General features: G+C 44.7%; 2 protein-coding genes across 3 annotated transcripts; one reads left to right on the top strand and one right to left on the bottom strand.

Annotated features, from left to right (window-relative positions):
* Nucleotides 1–558: 558 nt before the first annotated feature.
* LOC110190883 (G patch domain-containing protein 1 homolog) lies at nt 559–3,839 on the bottom strand. The gene is made up of 2 exons (XM_020961541.2): nt 3,528–3,839; nt 559–3,462 (listed from the first exon to the last, which is right to left on the bottom strand). Exons 1-2 carry the CDS (start codon nt 3,583–3,585, stop codon nt 617–619), a joined length of 2,904 nt encoding a protein of 967 aa, XP_020817200.2. The 5' UTR covers nt 3,586–3,839; the 3' UTR covers nt 559–616.
* On the top strand, nt 3,673–9,164 carry DCTN1-p150 (dynactin subunit 1). 2 transcript variants are annotated; one of them, XM_020961744.2, is made up of 4 exons: nt 3,673–3,841; nt 3,993–5,509; nt 6,243–8,728; nt 8,790–9,164. In XM_020961744.2, exons 2-3 carry the CDS (start codon nt 4,157–4,159, stop codon nt 8,685–8,687), a joined length of 3,798 nt encoding a protein of 1,265 aa, XP_020817403.1. In that variant the 5' UTR covers nt 3,673–3,841; nt 3,993–4,156; the 3' UTR covers nt 8,688–8,728; nt 8,790–9,164. The 2 variants fall into 2 exon arrangements, with proteins under 2 accessions (XP_020817403.1, XP_020817402.1); XM_020961743.2 differs by having other exon boundaries at nt 6,243–9,164.
* The last annotated feature ends 5,663 nt before the right edge of the window (nt 9,165–14,827 follow it).

Below are 14,827 nucleotides of genomic sequence, written 5' to 3'. Positions count from 1 at the left end.
GACAACTAAATGTAATAAATCAGTGATAAAAATTAAGAAATGTCTAAGATTACGTACTTGTCATACTTATTTTTGGACTATTTAAAATTAGAAAAAAAGCTTAAATAACTCGTGCCTCGACCACTGAATACCCGTTCCTTGCATCCTTTAGGAGGACTGTCGTTATACCCTTGTAAGGGTTTTATAATTTTAGTACTAAGGAATCATTTCCGACCTTATAAATCATATATATTCTTGATTAGCATCAAAAACCGAGTCAATCTAGTTGTAATTAAATTTACAACAAACCGAAAAGGTATATAAACTTGGGCTTTCTTTCTTTCAGGCTTAAAGTTAATATGTTGTTGTATTTCAAATCAAATTAAGCTCAACTTTGCAATAAATTAATTAATAAATAAATAACATATATGATACTCCCAAAATAAATCTATAAAAATACTCACAACAATTCGCATTTAAAAACTGATTTTAAAGCTTGCTTAGCTATTAAATTCCCCTATTCTCCAAAACAAATTTAACCTAACCCTATAATTGATTAACCATTAAGTAGTCCAAATATTGATTTAAGAAAAAGTCAATAACTATTATTTATTTAAGAAAATATGTATATTTACAGTCAGTGCTTACTTTTCTTTTTCTTCGTCTTGTGCTTGGAGCGATCGCTCTTTTTCGACTTTTTCTTGCTTTTCAGTTTTGATTTCTTGGATTTTTTCGATGATGAGTTCTTGTGTGATTTCTTAGCTTTGCTGGATTTGGATCTCTTTGCCTTGCTGACCGGGGAGGAGTCGGAGGAAGACGAGGAGGATTCATCACTGGAACTATCTTCGCTGTCCTCGCTGCTGGATACCACCTTTTTCTCCACCCACTTCTCAGCTTTTCGTTTTTTGGGAGCATGTTGCTGCCAAAGCTGCTGCAGTTTGGCATCTATACTGGCCTCCGCCTGATCCTCTGGTGCTAACGATGGCCTTTGAGGCGCTGCTCCTGGCAGTTTTGGACCGTACACATCCTCGGGCGGGACTTCAGCCATGGCCAATTCCTTGTCATTTCTCAGACGCTCCTCACGGGATTTGTAAGAGATTTTTAACTTGTTTCCCTCAATAGGAGCAAACTTGGGTGGTTGTGGTGGTGCCTCCTTGGAAGCCTTTTCATCTGGTGGCTTAAATAAAGCCGCAAAGATCCCTCTGGGTGGTGAAGTGTTCCTCAGCACATTGACAGCTGCTGCTGAAGTGGACGCACTGGAGGGCAGACCCAAAGCCTCCTGCAGGGCAGCCAGCTTATCCTGGACTGTATTCGTTGGAGCTTCTTTAACCTTTTCTTCCTCTTCATCGCTGTCATCGAAGATGCTTTTGAAGAGATCAACCTTCTCCGAAATGGGTTTGTTTCGCGACTCGTCCACAGCCTGTTCCAACGGTGTTTTGGGCACAAAAGTGGACTTGACTGGCTCCGTCTCCTTTTGTGGAGGTTTCTCCTGTTCAAGGACTGGAGGAGCAGGAGCAGAAGCCGCAGTGGGAGCTGGTGGCTCCACTTCCTTTGGCTTCGGTTTCTCTATATGCTTTGGTATAATTGTGGGAGTTTGGAAATTGGACTTGGTATTAACAGACGTCTCAAGGTAATCAAAAACTGATATCTTGGGCTTCGCTTTGAGCTCCTTTTCCGGTTCCAGCATTGCACCGCCAAATGGTTCTGCAATATTGTACCGCTTACAGAGCAGCGAAGCTGGTTTCCACATGGTTTTAGTTCGCTCCATCACAACCTTTCGCTCTTCGGGGGCTTTCTGCTGCTCCTTGACCTGCTCGGCCTGGACAGTGGCCTCGGAAACAAATCGATCGTTCATAAGGCCATCCAGAGGTCGATATATCTTGGCTGCCTGAATGAATTCCTTCTTTTCCATCTCCCGATCCCACTGGGAGAGTGTTACAGGTTGCAGGTTGGCCAAGAAGTCAGTTATAGCTGCGTCGTCTTTTAGGTTAGAGGCCACAAACTTTTCATAACGCAGCTGCTTGGCCTCATCCGCCAGAAAGGGCTTGAAGGTGCCGGAGGATGAAGATTGGCCAAGTAAATCCTTGGTCTTCAGAACAGCTTTCTCCTGTATGACGGCATTGGTTTCCTTAACTTCCTTGGACATTTCGGTGTTCTGCTCCTCGCCGCTTTCCGTGATAATGCCACCCTTTGTGAAGCCCTCAGTTCTGGCATTGATGCGTTCTAGCAGAGATTTACCACGATCTTTGAAGGGATTCCCCTTGGGTGGCTCTTCCTCTTGCTTTTCTTCTGGTTTCTGCTCGCCCAGCAGCTGTGCTCGCTGGTCAGGATTGAGATCATGTCTGCCAAGTCCTGTGCGCTTGTACTCTGTGTTCGTCTCCAGTTTCCTGGCCCGTTCCTTGTCCATCGGAGCAAAGCGACTCTTGCGCTGCAACCAGTTTCTGGGCGCAAAGTCACGGGGCAGATCTATGGCGTAGGGTTTCTGCAAAGCTGCCCCGGATTTGTCCTCGCTGAAACCATCAATGACGTGGCGCTGCTGGACGTGCTGCTGCTTCTTCTGCTTGGGCTTCTTGTCCGCCAACGAGAAGTCGTAGCGGGTCATGTCATCTCGGGCGTAAATGTCATCATCTTCCTCCTCGAAGGCACCCACTCCGAAGGCCTGACCTCTTATGGAGAGCTGCTTGCTCTTGGCCTGGGCCTCAAGCTGACCGAAGAGATTGATGTGCTGCATGGTCGTTGCAGAGCTTCCCGAGGATTTGGAGAGAATGGGATCACGACTAAGGCCGGAGTAGCTCATGCCAAAGCGATTCTCCTTAGGTGTGTAAAAGATGGGCTCGTAATCATCCGGAGCGAATGTTATGTCCTCATCGTCTTCGTCATCTTCCGGCTCGTCGCCACCGCTGTTGTGACCCTCATTTGTCAAGGACTTTGAAGGCAATCCCTCGGCGCCGTAGTGCTCTAAGAGATACTGCTCCCTCTGGTTTCGTGCGGTTGCCTGTCTTTTCTCCTTTCTGGTTTGTCGCGGACCCACTCCTTGGCCAGGCTTCCAGCCCATGCTTTTGAGTATCCGCACGGCCACCTTGTCGCGCACCGGTCTCAAGAGCTGCTCCAGAACCGGCATTCCTGGTATAGGCCCCACAATCTCCGGCTGCATCAGCTTCCTGCGCCGCTGGCCGGTACGCTGTTCCTGCTCGTCCTCCTTGGCGAACTCATCGCGGGTGCGCACACCCTGCGGAGCAATACCGAATTCACCCAGATCCTCCTTGTCCATGAAATCCTCTGGCTTTTGCAGCGCCCTCGGTGTGGCCTTCTCCGCGCGCGAACTCTTGAATGTTTGCGGTGTCCAGCCCTCCAGGGAGCCCACGGTATTCCAGAAACCAGCACTGAAGCCGCCAGTGAAGGCGCCGTGGAATCGCCGCTTGCCATTCTCATCCTTGACGATTTGATCCTCGATTGCCACCGGTTTCTTGGCGGGCACTTCATCTATGATGGAAATCAGCATTTAAATATGTTATTTCGACGGAACTCCATTCAAGGGCCAAACTTACCCTTCTCGAGTGGCTCCAGGGGAGTGCCAAAACGATGCAGATGCTCTTCTTCGTCCATTTTCGTTGAAAACTTAAAGAATTTCCATCAATTTGCGAAATTTGTTTGGTCTGGCCACCAGTGTGTACACACTGCATTTAAACGTGCAACAGCTGTTTCCAAACCGAGAGGAGTGTGACCAGCTATCACAAGAGCGAAGCGTTTTGATCTTAAGTGCCGGCGGGCACACTGCACTTTCTAAGCATTTGCAAGTTTTGTAGAAAAACGAATTTAATTGCAATTTTAAGCTGCCTGACAAAGGAGAACGGCGCAAATGGTAAGCTTTGTAGTGAAAACAAAGGAAATACCTTCTGCTCCTTGGAATAAGTGAGAGTGCACTGCATCGGATAGAGCGCAGACACCTGAGGACTGGCCCTCGTCTGTGTGGGTGACTAATGATGTCAACATTTTCTGTTTTCTCTCCCAAGCCGACGTCCATTTTTTGCTAGCTGAGACGTGACCATTGTTGTTGGCCAAGCAAGTGCAGACAGCATTCATTGGCATCTCTTACACCTGCACCTGCATCCCCATTCGCATCCTGGCCACCTGACACCGCTCACATAGCGCACAGTAAGAGCGAGACGAGAGCGAGATGTCCGAAAAGAACCTCAAGGTGGGCGCCCGCGTCGAGCTGACCGGCAAGGATCTGCTCGGCACGGTGGCCTACGTGGGCATGACCAGCTTCGCCGTTGGCAAGTGGGTGGGCGTCGTGCTGGACGAGCCGAAGGGCAAGAACAGCGGCTCGATCAAGGGCCAGCAGTACTTCCAGTGTGCTGAAAATTGCGGTATGTTCGTGCGGCCCACGCAACTGCGTCTGCTCGAGCCGGCACCCGGTGGTGGCTCCACACCGGGCTCGGCCAGCGGCTCTGGCAGCAGGCGCAGTATCGAGGACATTAGCGGACCCTCGGCCACGCCCACGACAGCCCAACCCACAAAGGCGCGGCTGAGCAGTTCGCGCACCTCGCTCTCCTCCAGCCGCCAGTCGCTGATGGGTTCGCGCTCTCAGCTCACCGGCTCCAGCAGCAGCATTGGACCCAGGAAGAGTCTGGCTCCCCAGAATAGCAAAGATAAGGAGGCTTCCAGCACCTCATCGTTGTCGGAGGCAGCCGCAGCCGCAGCCGGAGCGGGCTCCAAGCGGGCTTCGTTCGTGGAGACGGGCTTCCTGGAGATTCTCAAGCCACAGTTTACCCCATCGCAGCCGTTGCGCTCGCCTTCCTTCACCATGCCAACGAACACCGGAAGTGAGGATAAGACCGCCTTGCTGGAGGCCCAAAAGACAAGTGCCGAACTTCAAACGCAGCTGGCTGATCTCACGGAAAAACTGGAGACTCTGAAGCAGCGTCGTAACGAGGACAAGGAGAGACTACGTGAGTTCGACAAGATGAAGATCCAGTTTGAACAGCTGCAAGAGTTTCGCACCAAGATTATGGCCGCGCAGGCTTCGCTGCAGAAGGAACTGCAGCGGGCCAAGCAGGAGGCCAAGGATGCCATAGAGGCCAAGGAGCAGCATGCCCAGGAGATGGCCGATCTGGCAGACAATGTGGAGATGATCACATTAGACAAGGAGATGGCCGAGGAGAAGGCCGACACGCTGCAGCTGGAACTGGAGTCCTCCAAAGAGCGTATTGAAGAGCTACAGGTGGACCTGGAACTCTTGCGCTCTGAGATGCAAAACAAAGCCGAGACCAACATGGGAAACATCTCTGGCGATGCTGAATCACCCGGCATGTCCACCTACGAGTTCAAGCAGCTGGAACAGCAAAATATTCGCCTGAAGGAGACCCTAGTGCGTCTCAGGGATCTGTCCGCTCACGACAAGCATGACATACAGAAGCTTACCAAGGAGCTGGAGATGAAGCGATCGGAGGTGGCAGAACTGGAGCGTACCAAGGAGAAGCTGAGCGCCAAGATCGATGAGATGGAGGCCATAGTCGCCGACTTGCAGGTGAGCTATTTGGGATTAGTGTTCAATTTAGGATTTAAGCACTGCCCTCCGCCTTTAATTGGCTTTAGTCCTCACTCGACACTTGAATTTTTGATTAATATTCACGGCTTTCAGCGCACGTAGTCACCTATTGGCGCTTTTTGTTTCGCTTTTAGGCTGCTTTGATGGTTTTACATGAAAGAAATCGGCTATAAGGTCTGCTTATATTCAATTTGTGTCCAGTTTATACATTAAATATTAATTTAATATCACTTTGAGCATTTTTAAAGCAGTTTCACCAAGTTTTTGCTTTTTTATTGCTTCGAAGAAACAAGAAAAAATAAAGTAGTACTAAATCCTAATATCCAGGACCTACTTTTATCTACGTATAGGTTTATTCTTAAACTCTATAACTTAAACATATTCCTAAATTTCTAAAGTTTGTATATTTTATTTAAATCAAGCAACAGATTTATAGTTATAGCTTCTTACAGCCGATTTCTTTTATTTTGTAAATAGTTTTTTTTTCTATATTTTTACGCTGATGGTCTAAGTCTAAAGTAAAACGTTTTTCCATTGCATTTCTTTTTGCCGGCCTGCCTGCCTTAAAACTTAATAATTAACACGGTGTTCAAGGAGGTAAATTTCTGTACATTTTTCCCCAGCGAACATTATCCAAATTTTGTCCTCAACCAAAGTTTTGCATTTCAATTTCCAATTAAATAGATAAATAATACATTTTAATTGCAAACAGGAACAAGTCGATGCTGCACTGGGAGCCGAGGAAATGGTGGAGCAACTGGCTGAAAAGAAAATGGAGTTGGAGGACAAAGTGAAGCTGCTGGAAGAGGAAATTGCCCAGCTGGAGGCTCTGGAGGAGGTCCACGAGCAGCTGGTGGAGAGCAACCACGAATTGGAGCTGGATCTGCGCGAGGAACTCGACTTGGCCAATGGAGCCAAGAAGGAAGTGCTCCGGGAGCGCGATGCAGCCATTGAGACCATCTATGATCGTGATCAGACCATCACCAAATTCAGGGAACTCGTCCAGAAGCTCAATGACCAACTAACAGAGTTAAGGGAACGTACTACAGGCAACGAGAAGGAATCACTGCAAGATCCCAGCCTGAAACTGGCCACCGAGACCATTGACTACAAGCAAATGTTTGCTGAATCAAAGGCCTACACACGCGCCATCGATGTCCAACTGCGTCAGATCGAACTGAGCCAGGCCAACGAACATGTTCAGATGCTTACGGCCTTCATGCCAGAGTCGTTTATGAGTCGCGGTGGCGACCACGACTCCATACTGGTTGTGCTCCTCATCTCGCGCATAGTCTTCAAGTGCGGCATTGTGGTGTCGCAGACGAGAGAACGCTTCCCAGCCGTGGAGACTGTCACCAGGGAGGCGGTAACACAAGGTCATGCCGTCCAGCAGTATGCCTTCAAGTGTCGCCTCCTTCACTACGTGCACAACCTGCAGTGCGCTCTGCATCAGATCCTTTATGGTCTGAATAGCTGCCAACCGGACACACTGCTAAGAGCTGGAAGCTCTCTACCCGAGATGGTGGCCCAGGAGAAGATAGTTGATGGCATAATTGAGCTGCTGAAATCCAACCAGTTGGATGAGAACAGCACCACGGACAACATTGAGAAGTGTGTGGCCTTCTTTAATGCCATGAACTCGGTTCTTCTGGCCGGTGAGCAACTCCTCAACGAGATCCAGATGATCCGTGACTGTGTGGCTTCCCTGGGAGCTGCCTGCGAGAGTATTCTAAGCGACACGGCCATTGCCAAGGCTATCATTCAGGAGGCAGGTGCCACCAGTGACTCGGTGCTGCTCATCCAGTTCCTCAACGAGAACATGGAGAGTGTGCGGCAGCAGGTGAAGCTGATCAAGCGTCGTCTGCCCAGCGATCAGCACGTGGTCAAGAGCGGTCTCTCGGAGCACAAGGTGGAGGCTATGCGTGCCCTGGCCCAGAATATCAGCAGGATTATGTCGGCAATGCATCAGGCCACCCGCCAGTCCCTGGCTGCCATTGTGGCCACCATCGAGAGTGATAATGCGGCGGAGCATACGCTGGCACAGGACAAGTACTGGTCACTACTGTCCGCTGCTTGCGAAAGGATCTACGAGCAGGATGATCGCGGACCCACGCACAATTTTAAGACCCTGCTGGCACAGGCTAACTCGGACCTGCAGCACATTGCCCAGCATCTGCTGGACAAGGAATACGAGATTATGTCAGCGGCCAACACAGCCGCAGGACAGCAGCGTTCCGGGGCCCAGAGTACACCCATTACCCAGCGTGCTCAGCTTATCAAGAAGCAGCTGGAACAGAAGAATGTCCTGGCTGCCACTCTGGAGAATCGTGAGGCGGACATTAAGCAACTGAAGCTGGCCGCCAAGATGAAGCAAAATGAGTTGTCTGAGATGCAGATACGCAAGGATCTGGCCGAGAAGAAACTGAGTGTGCTGCAGAGCGAGTATGAGCATGCGGCGGATAAGTGGAAGCAGCAATATGAGGAGACACGCCAGCAGTTGCAGCTCAAGGAGAAGGAGTTCGAGGAGACCATGGACCACCTGCAGAGCGACATTGATGCTCTGGAGAGCGAGAAGAGCGATTTGCGGGACAAGTTGAAGCTCAACACGAGCACTGGGAAGAATCAGTCCGTTTCGGATACACACTCCCCGCACAATCTATCTGCCACTGGCTCCACATCCGGTGCACAGGGTAGCACCAATACCAGCTACACGGCGCCCGCTGGCACTGCTCCTGTGGTGGCAGAGGAGGTGCAACTCCTGAAGAATGCCTTCAACCAGGAACGCAACGAGCGTCTGCGTTTGCAGGCCCAGGATATGCGGGCCAAGCTGTCACAGTTCGAACCCCTTTATGTGCCCCAGCCGCAGGATCAGCGGATTAGTGCCCTGGAATCGGAGCTGACCAGGATGAAGCATGCCTGGGTGCTGTCCCTGCTGCAGGTGCGATCTCAGGACGCGGTGGGTGCTGGTGGCATCAACACGGTGGCCCTGCAACGTCGCCACCAGCCTCAACCGGCCAGAGGAGAGATTAGCACAAAGGCCTCCCAGCTGGCCTCGGACATCCTGACGGAGTACCTCCAGCGGAAGCCACATCGCGCTGCCCACGGCGAGTTTGCTTCGTTTCCCACCGTCGATGTGAAGCGTGTTCTGCAGATCTAAGCCCGGGGAAAGTATCATGGGGGCCAGGGGCAATCAACAAGGTAACATAGAATAGAACTTAATTTTTGGACTCGTAGCACAATTTCGGTTCTCCTTTCGTAGTTCAAGAAGCTTCCCGATCCTCCCAAGAAACCAGAACTCCCTGCTCCTGTGATCTGAGACCTAAATCATGATAGGGCAACCGAGAGACATTATAATTCTACACTTAATTTATGTTTTTTGTATAAAGATTATAATACTATATACTAACTATTTGTGTTTAACTCCAAACATGGCCTATTCTGAAACTAAACTCAAGCGAACTAATACCGGTATTATCTATGAATTCAAATGGCAGGGGAGATGAAACTATGTGAAAGACACACAAACTAAACCAGAGAGAAACAAATCTAATTTGCAAAAACCAGAATTAAATAAATTATATATACTATATTAAAGTAAATATATATTTTGCTGATGTTGTATAACAAATTAAAACCAGTGCGTTTTATTTGATAAATACTGTTGTTTTCTTTTTGAATGTTTTTATGTAAATAATTTCAGAATGGTAAACTTTACTTTTTTAAAAAGGAAATTACATATTTTACAAGTTACCAAGTGTCTAAGGAAGAGCTCACCTCGAAATCCTTTTGGAAAATGGAAAACTTTTTGAAAAGTGTTCACCTTGAGACACTTTTCGAAAAGGTTTCTAATAAGAGAACACTTTTCCCTTGACACTTTCCTCGGTTCCCATTAAAAGGTCTCATCCCATATTTTCCTTTTTTTCAAAGCATTATCATCTTTTCACTTAAACATTCTACCCTATTACCATAAATTATGTTCTTCTTTTACATCATTTAAGCTATTATCCATAATTTAAGTTAATATCATTTTGGCCAAGCTCAGTTAAACTTTCAAGATCCAAACAGAAAAAAACCGTTTAAGCCAAGCAAAGAACCATTACCAAACATGGAATCCACTTCCACATAACATCCACAAAAAAGAGAGAGAGGTGTGCTCGCTCTTAACTCCAAAGAGGGGTTCTCTTCCACCTGCTCATTCGCTCTCTTTCCCTCTTTGGTTCGTTTCCGTTCGCTTGCCCAACAACAACAACAACAATAATATGCTTCAATGCCGCTCAGTTGCAGCAACAAAAACAACAATGAAAACAGCTGCTGCAATAGCAAAAGAAACTATTACATTAGACCAAAAGCAACAAAAAAAAAAAAACAACAATAAAACCAACAACTACGACCATAAACCATGATGGCCAAAATACCCCTGCTCTTGTACCCACCCCCGTTGGTACTCTCCACCTCATTCCACTTTTAAAGTCCAGCAAAACATGGAAGCCCTTCTGCTTGAAATGTAAATTGAAAATAATTTTCTTCTTTTTTTCTTGGTTTTCTTTGCCTTTGCCCCCTTTTGACTGGACAGAAAACCAGAAGAATCATTGCTTCTTTTGACCCCATTCTGCTGCGGCTTGGCCTTTTCCGAGCAGTTCCTCCTTTAATAAAGTAATGTGTTTCTGTTTCAGGTGGGAAAACTAAAAGAAATTGTGGGATTTATTACTGGGAACACATATTTATTTATTTTTATTTCGAAAATTTGTATAAGTATAAACTGAGCTAAGTTAGGAACTCTTTTCTAAGCTCTTAATTTCGGAAATCTATTTATTTGGTAGTTTTTATTGAGCTTTGACGTACATAAAAGAACATACTTTGTATGTAATTGAAATTAAGTTCAAAATGAATGGAATTTTGCTTTTCCATTATAATGAAAGTTTATATTAAAGAAATTAAAAAATACTTAAAAAAAACTTCAAAATTCATTAGATAGAATTCATTATACTATTATTTGATTAATAAATCTAACTAACTTACCATTTTCAAAGGATAGAACCATTTAGCCAATAGTTTGGGAAAATAAAGAATTTGGCCAAAAAACGTGTTGAGCTAAGTGTGTTCTTAAAATTAAGTATCAAAGTTAAAAGTTTTCTTTTGTATCAAAAATAACAATTTGTGGATGTCTTAATTTTTTTCCCAAGAATCTGGAGATTCTAGAATATCCATTTTCCTAAGATAATTAAAGGTTATAAAATCTCTTTAGAGTAAATCTTATTGGTCAGGTCGCATTCAAATCTTTGCCACTGTCAAAAGGTTTTTTATTTTAATTCTTTTTACAATGTATATTTTGATACCAGATCTAAAACGAAATTGTTTTTTTAAGTAAACAGTTTAAGTATTCAAAAAGTCTCAAAGAAATTCAAGACGCCTAACACAACTATCTTTTTCGAAGAATGCATTTACCAACCGAGTAATAACTTAGTGTCACATTTCAAAGGTTCTCCTAAATTAACCTTTTAAAAAGACATACATTTTCCTGGAAAAAAACACAACTGGCATATCAAAATCCACTTAAAATAATCGTGCCAAGATAATAAACCAATAAAGAACCAGAAATGTGTGTAGTTTTGTGTCTTACACTGAGTAGGTGCAAACCACGTAGAGGCTTCTCCGCCGAAAAATACAATTAGCTCCAAGCTCCAAGCTCCCATGCGATCTTATTGCTGTACATTTATGGAGCGGCTTCCGATGTGTGTCGGTCGGTCGGTCGGTCGCCTTGGTTCCGGGCCACCTTTCGGGCCAAAAGCCATTCTCACGCCCGGCTCTTGGCCAGCGTCTGACCTTTTTACGGTGCTTTTGTTTATGGTCAGCCCACTGGGCTTTGGTTTGGTAATACACTTTACCTGTGTGTTTACCTTTTCGGCGCGAACAAAGACTTAAAGAGCCGGGCTTCTCGCTCTGCTTGCAGCGACCGCCAAAGTGACAGATCCTTCTCCCAGCTCCAATTCACTTTAGTTTACAATTGTCACTGACACACATATCTGGTAACGTAACTACATATGTTATTGTTCTGCAGTTCCAGTTTTATGCAGCAACTTCTTTTGCTAGCAAACAACTTTTGGCCAGAAAGCGTCCGGTAATGCCCCGAAAACTTGTTGCTGAGTTGACTCATTGCGAGCGATAAAAACAACATAATTATTGTACATATTATAAGCTAGATGTATGTGTGATTTGAATTGTTTTTTATAGAGACTATGGGATGCCCTTAAATAGGTTAAATAATTGGGGAAAATAAGGGGTTACTCTATGGTTAATATCAAATGAAACTTATGATAGTTTTGGGTATCTATATTATTTATTTTATAATTTATTTCAAGCTCATCTTATTTAATTTTTATATTATTTTATTATTCACTTACAACTCTCACTCATTTATTCTTTTATTTAATTTATTAAACCCTTTCAAGTGGAACAATCTTCATGGTCAGTTCTTCTCTCTTCTCTAAAATTGACTTTAAAAAAATTCCACCAACTTGGTGAAAAAGTTAATCAACTTCCCCTACGAGCAAATCTCAAAAAAAATAGCAGAAATAATTAAAGAAAAAACTGCGAGACAATGCAGAGCAAGAGCAAGAAACCGAAACCAGTTTGGGTGGGGTATAAGTATCTTAGTATCTTTGGTACAGAACACCCTAGATGGATGAATGGATGGATGGTTGGATATGGACATGGACATGGACATGGACCCCAAACAAGAGCGAGAGTGTAAGACAATAAAGCGGCTCAAGAACACTTGATTGCAGGTGAACTGAACAAGTGGTAACCGGAGATGAAAGAGCCACGAGATGGAATTCCATGCGGATGCCCCACAAATGTACGAGGAAGGCATCCCAAAAAAACCTTCCCCATTAGCCAGGGAACCCACAGAAGATCGATCTTCGACGGAAGCACGGAAGTTTCCCTCATGGCAGGTATACAAAGAGTTAGTTACGCCTGGTTAGGCCACCATCCGAGAGCTCAATTTGGTAAATGGCCAAACAGTAGCCAACACAGTGGCCACTAGACACCGTTGAACATAAACAAGCGGCCACGCAACATCAGCATTATGGATCACTCTAGAGGAGGAGGAGCAGGAGGAGGCGGATACATTGGGCATGGCCACCAAGAACAATGGTCTGCTGTCGGTCTGGAGCTCATCTTCATCTTCATCTTCACTTGGCCACTTGAGGGGCTCATTGTGCATGTTGTGTTGGCTGCGAGGTGAAGGGGTGGAACTTGGGCATACATAGTACCACGCACTCGACGGTCGGACCATGTCTATCTCTCCTTGTCAGTACTTGATGCACTGGGAGAAATAATGTAATTGATTGGGGTAAGTTAAAGAAATTTTGTTGAATATTTAATTACATTCATTTATATATATTTTGTTATTGAATTATTTTTTAACCTTAATGTAAGCTTGCAGGGTTTTTGTAATATTTAATATATATATATTATAAATTATATTATATTTTAATATATAAATTATATACTATAATACCCTGCAAGTTTACATTACATACATACATATATAATATATATTTAATCGGCAGTTTGCAAAACTGTTAAGGAGTCATTTGTGACCATATAAAGTAAATAAAGCCGAGTCGATTTAGCCACGTCAGTCACTTTCTTTGGAGTTAGTTTTCTATATTTCTATATGTTCTCAGTAGTATTAAAGTCTGAACGGGAAGCCAGATCGAACGACTTTATTATATAGCTGCCATAGGGACTGTCTGTCTCTATAGCTCTATATCTATGTAGCTGTCTCCCACTCCCACTCCCACTCCCATTCCCGCTCCCACTCCCTCCCCCTCTCCCTCTCCCACTCCCACTCCCTATCCCACTCCCACTCCCTCTCCCTCTCCCACTCCTTCAGTATGACTGTGTTACTCTAGAGGTGCCTCTTTCTCTGTACTACTCTCTGCCACTCTCTTGAGGTAGCTCATTTCTCTAGTGCTCTCACATTCTCTGCTCTCTCCCGGAGGCTATAAATACAGAGCTCAAGCGCCTTGCCGGCCTTAGTCTGTTCGTGGCCGCCGTCCTGTTAACATCTATTGGAATAGTGATTGTGATTACCCCTCGACCCCAGAAATGTGTAGGCTCAATGTTTATAGTCGAACTTAATTATAAATTATTATCAATATTGTTTTCTTAACATTACTATCATTTAAAAATGATTTGTAAATATTAAAATACTCAAATATTCATAACATTTTCCATTTAAAATACTAAAGTCCCATATGCTAGTATCTTAATAAAAGCCAACACAGAATAGCTTTGCAAATTGATTTTAATGCTTCTTTGACTTAGTTATGATCGTTTGCACATTCGAACCCATGATCATATGATTAGGTTAGCTTCCTTTCTGGTTTTAGTTTTATTTTCATCCGAACAATTTAAATATTTTTGTAAAGTTTTTTTAAGTTTATTTTTTTCGTAGTGTACATCCATTGTTATTGCCGTTCTTGGGCGCCCATTGTTTCTGTTGCTGTTTGTGTTCTTGCCGTATGTAAATTTTGCATTGAAGCCTCTGTGTACGTATGGGTGCATGTGTGGTTTTTGGAGGTCCAGGTCTCCTCTGACCCTACTCAACCCCTCACTCCTCCAAAACTGAGAGTTCACTTGGCCGCTTTCGTAAGGCAGTTCCAATGCAAAACAAACTGCAAAGAGCGGCCAAGTGGCAAGAGTGAAGAGCAAACAAGGCAAATGTTGGCTAAGAGAAAGCTACAACAGTTACAAGGAGGGGAAGAGAGAGAGAGCGAGAGAGCCCCAAGTGGAGCTTACCTTCGGCTTGAAGTTGTGTAGGGTTGTCTAGTTATTGGAAATATTGTATTTACATTGGAATATAAAGAAAATTTAAAGGCAAAGGAAATACATTTAATAAGTATTTCTAAAGAGATACTTATAGATTTTTATATTTTCTTAAAACAAGAACCTTAGTAAAATTCAATTTTATTTATTCTCTGACTCACTTTCTTTAGGGAAAATACCCATATGGCTTCTCTGCTGATATCACACATTACGAAAAGCCAATTAATTTCGTTTATCTCTTTCGCCGCATTGCACTTTATTATCTTATATACTTATCTGAATTACCTTGTAACCATTATTATTACTCCACTGCAATCTAATCATCTCGATAAGAGCTCGACAACCCTGCTTACCCTCTCGTAACTCTCTTTTGGCTTCGTAAATTAAGAGAGCGAGGAGAGCCTTCGTTTTGTTGGTTGTTGTTGCCAAGATACGAGCTTTAGCCATCGTCGTCGCTTGGTT

Source organism: Drosophila serrata, unplaced genomic scaffold, assembly GCF_035046125.1.
Source record: "Drosophila serrata isolate PLE 108 unplaced genomic scaffold, ASM3504612v1 contig_272, whole genome shotgun sequence".
Taxonomy (NCBI): domain Eukaryota; kingdom Metazoa; phylum Arthropoda; class Insecta; order Diptera; family Drosophilidae; genus Drosophila; species Drosophila serrata.
This window is presented reverse-complemented; position numbering and strand designations above follow the sequence as displayed.

What these genes read in the sequence shown, in the direction of transcription:
- LOC110190883 (XM_020961541.2), bottom strand. Translation starts at nt 3,585, where the DNA reads ATGGACGAAGAAGAGCATCTGCATCGTTTTGGCACTCCCCTGGAGCCA. An exon ending in CCTGGAGCCACTCGAGAAGG is followed by an intron (nt 3,463 to 3,527) that starts GTAAGTTTGGCC and finishes TTTCCATCATAG; the next exon opens with ATGAAGTGCCCGCCAAGAAA.
- DCTN1-p150 (XM_020961744.2), top strand. Translation starts at nt 4,157, where the DNA reads ATGTCCGAAAAGAACCTCAAGGTGGGCGCCCGCGTCGAGCTGACCGGC. An exon ending in CCATAGTCGCCGACTTGCAG is followed by an intron (nt 5,510 to 6,242) that starts GTGAGCTATTTG and finishes AATTGCAAACAG; the next exon opens with GAACAAGTCGATGCTGCACT.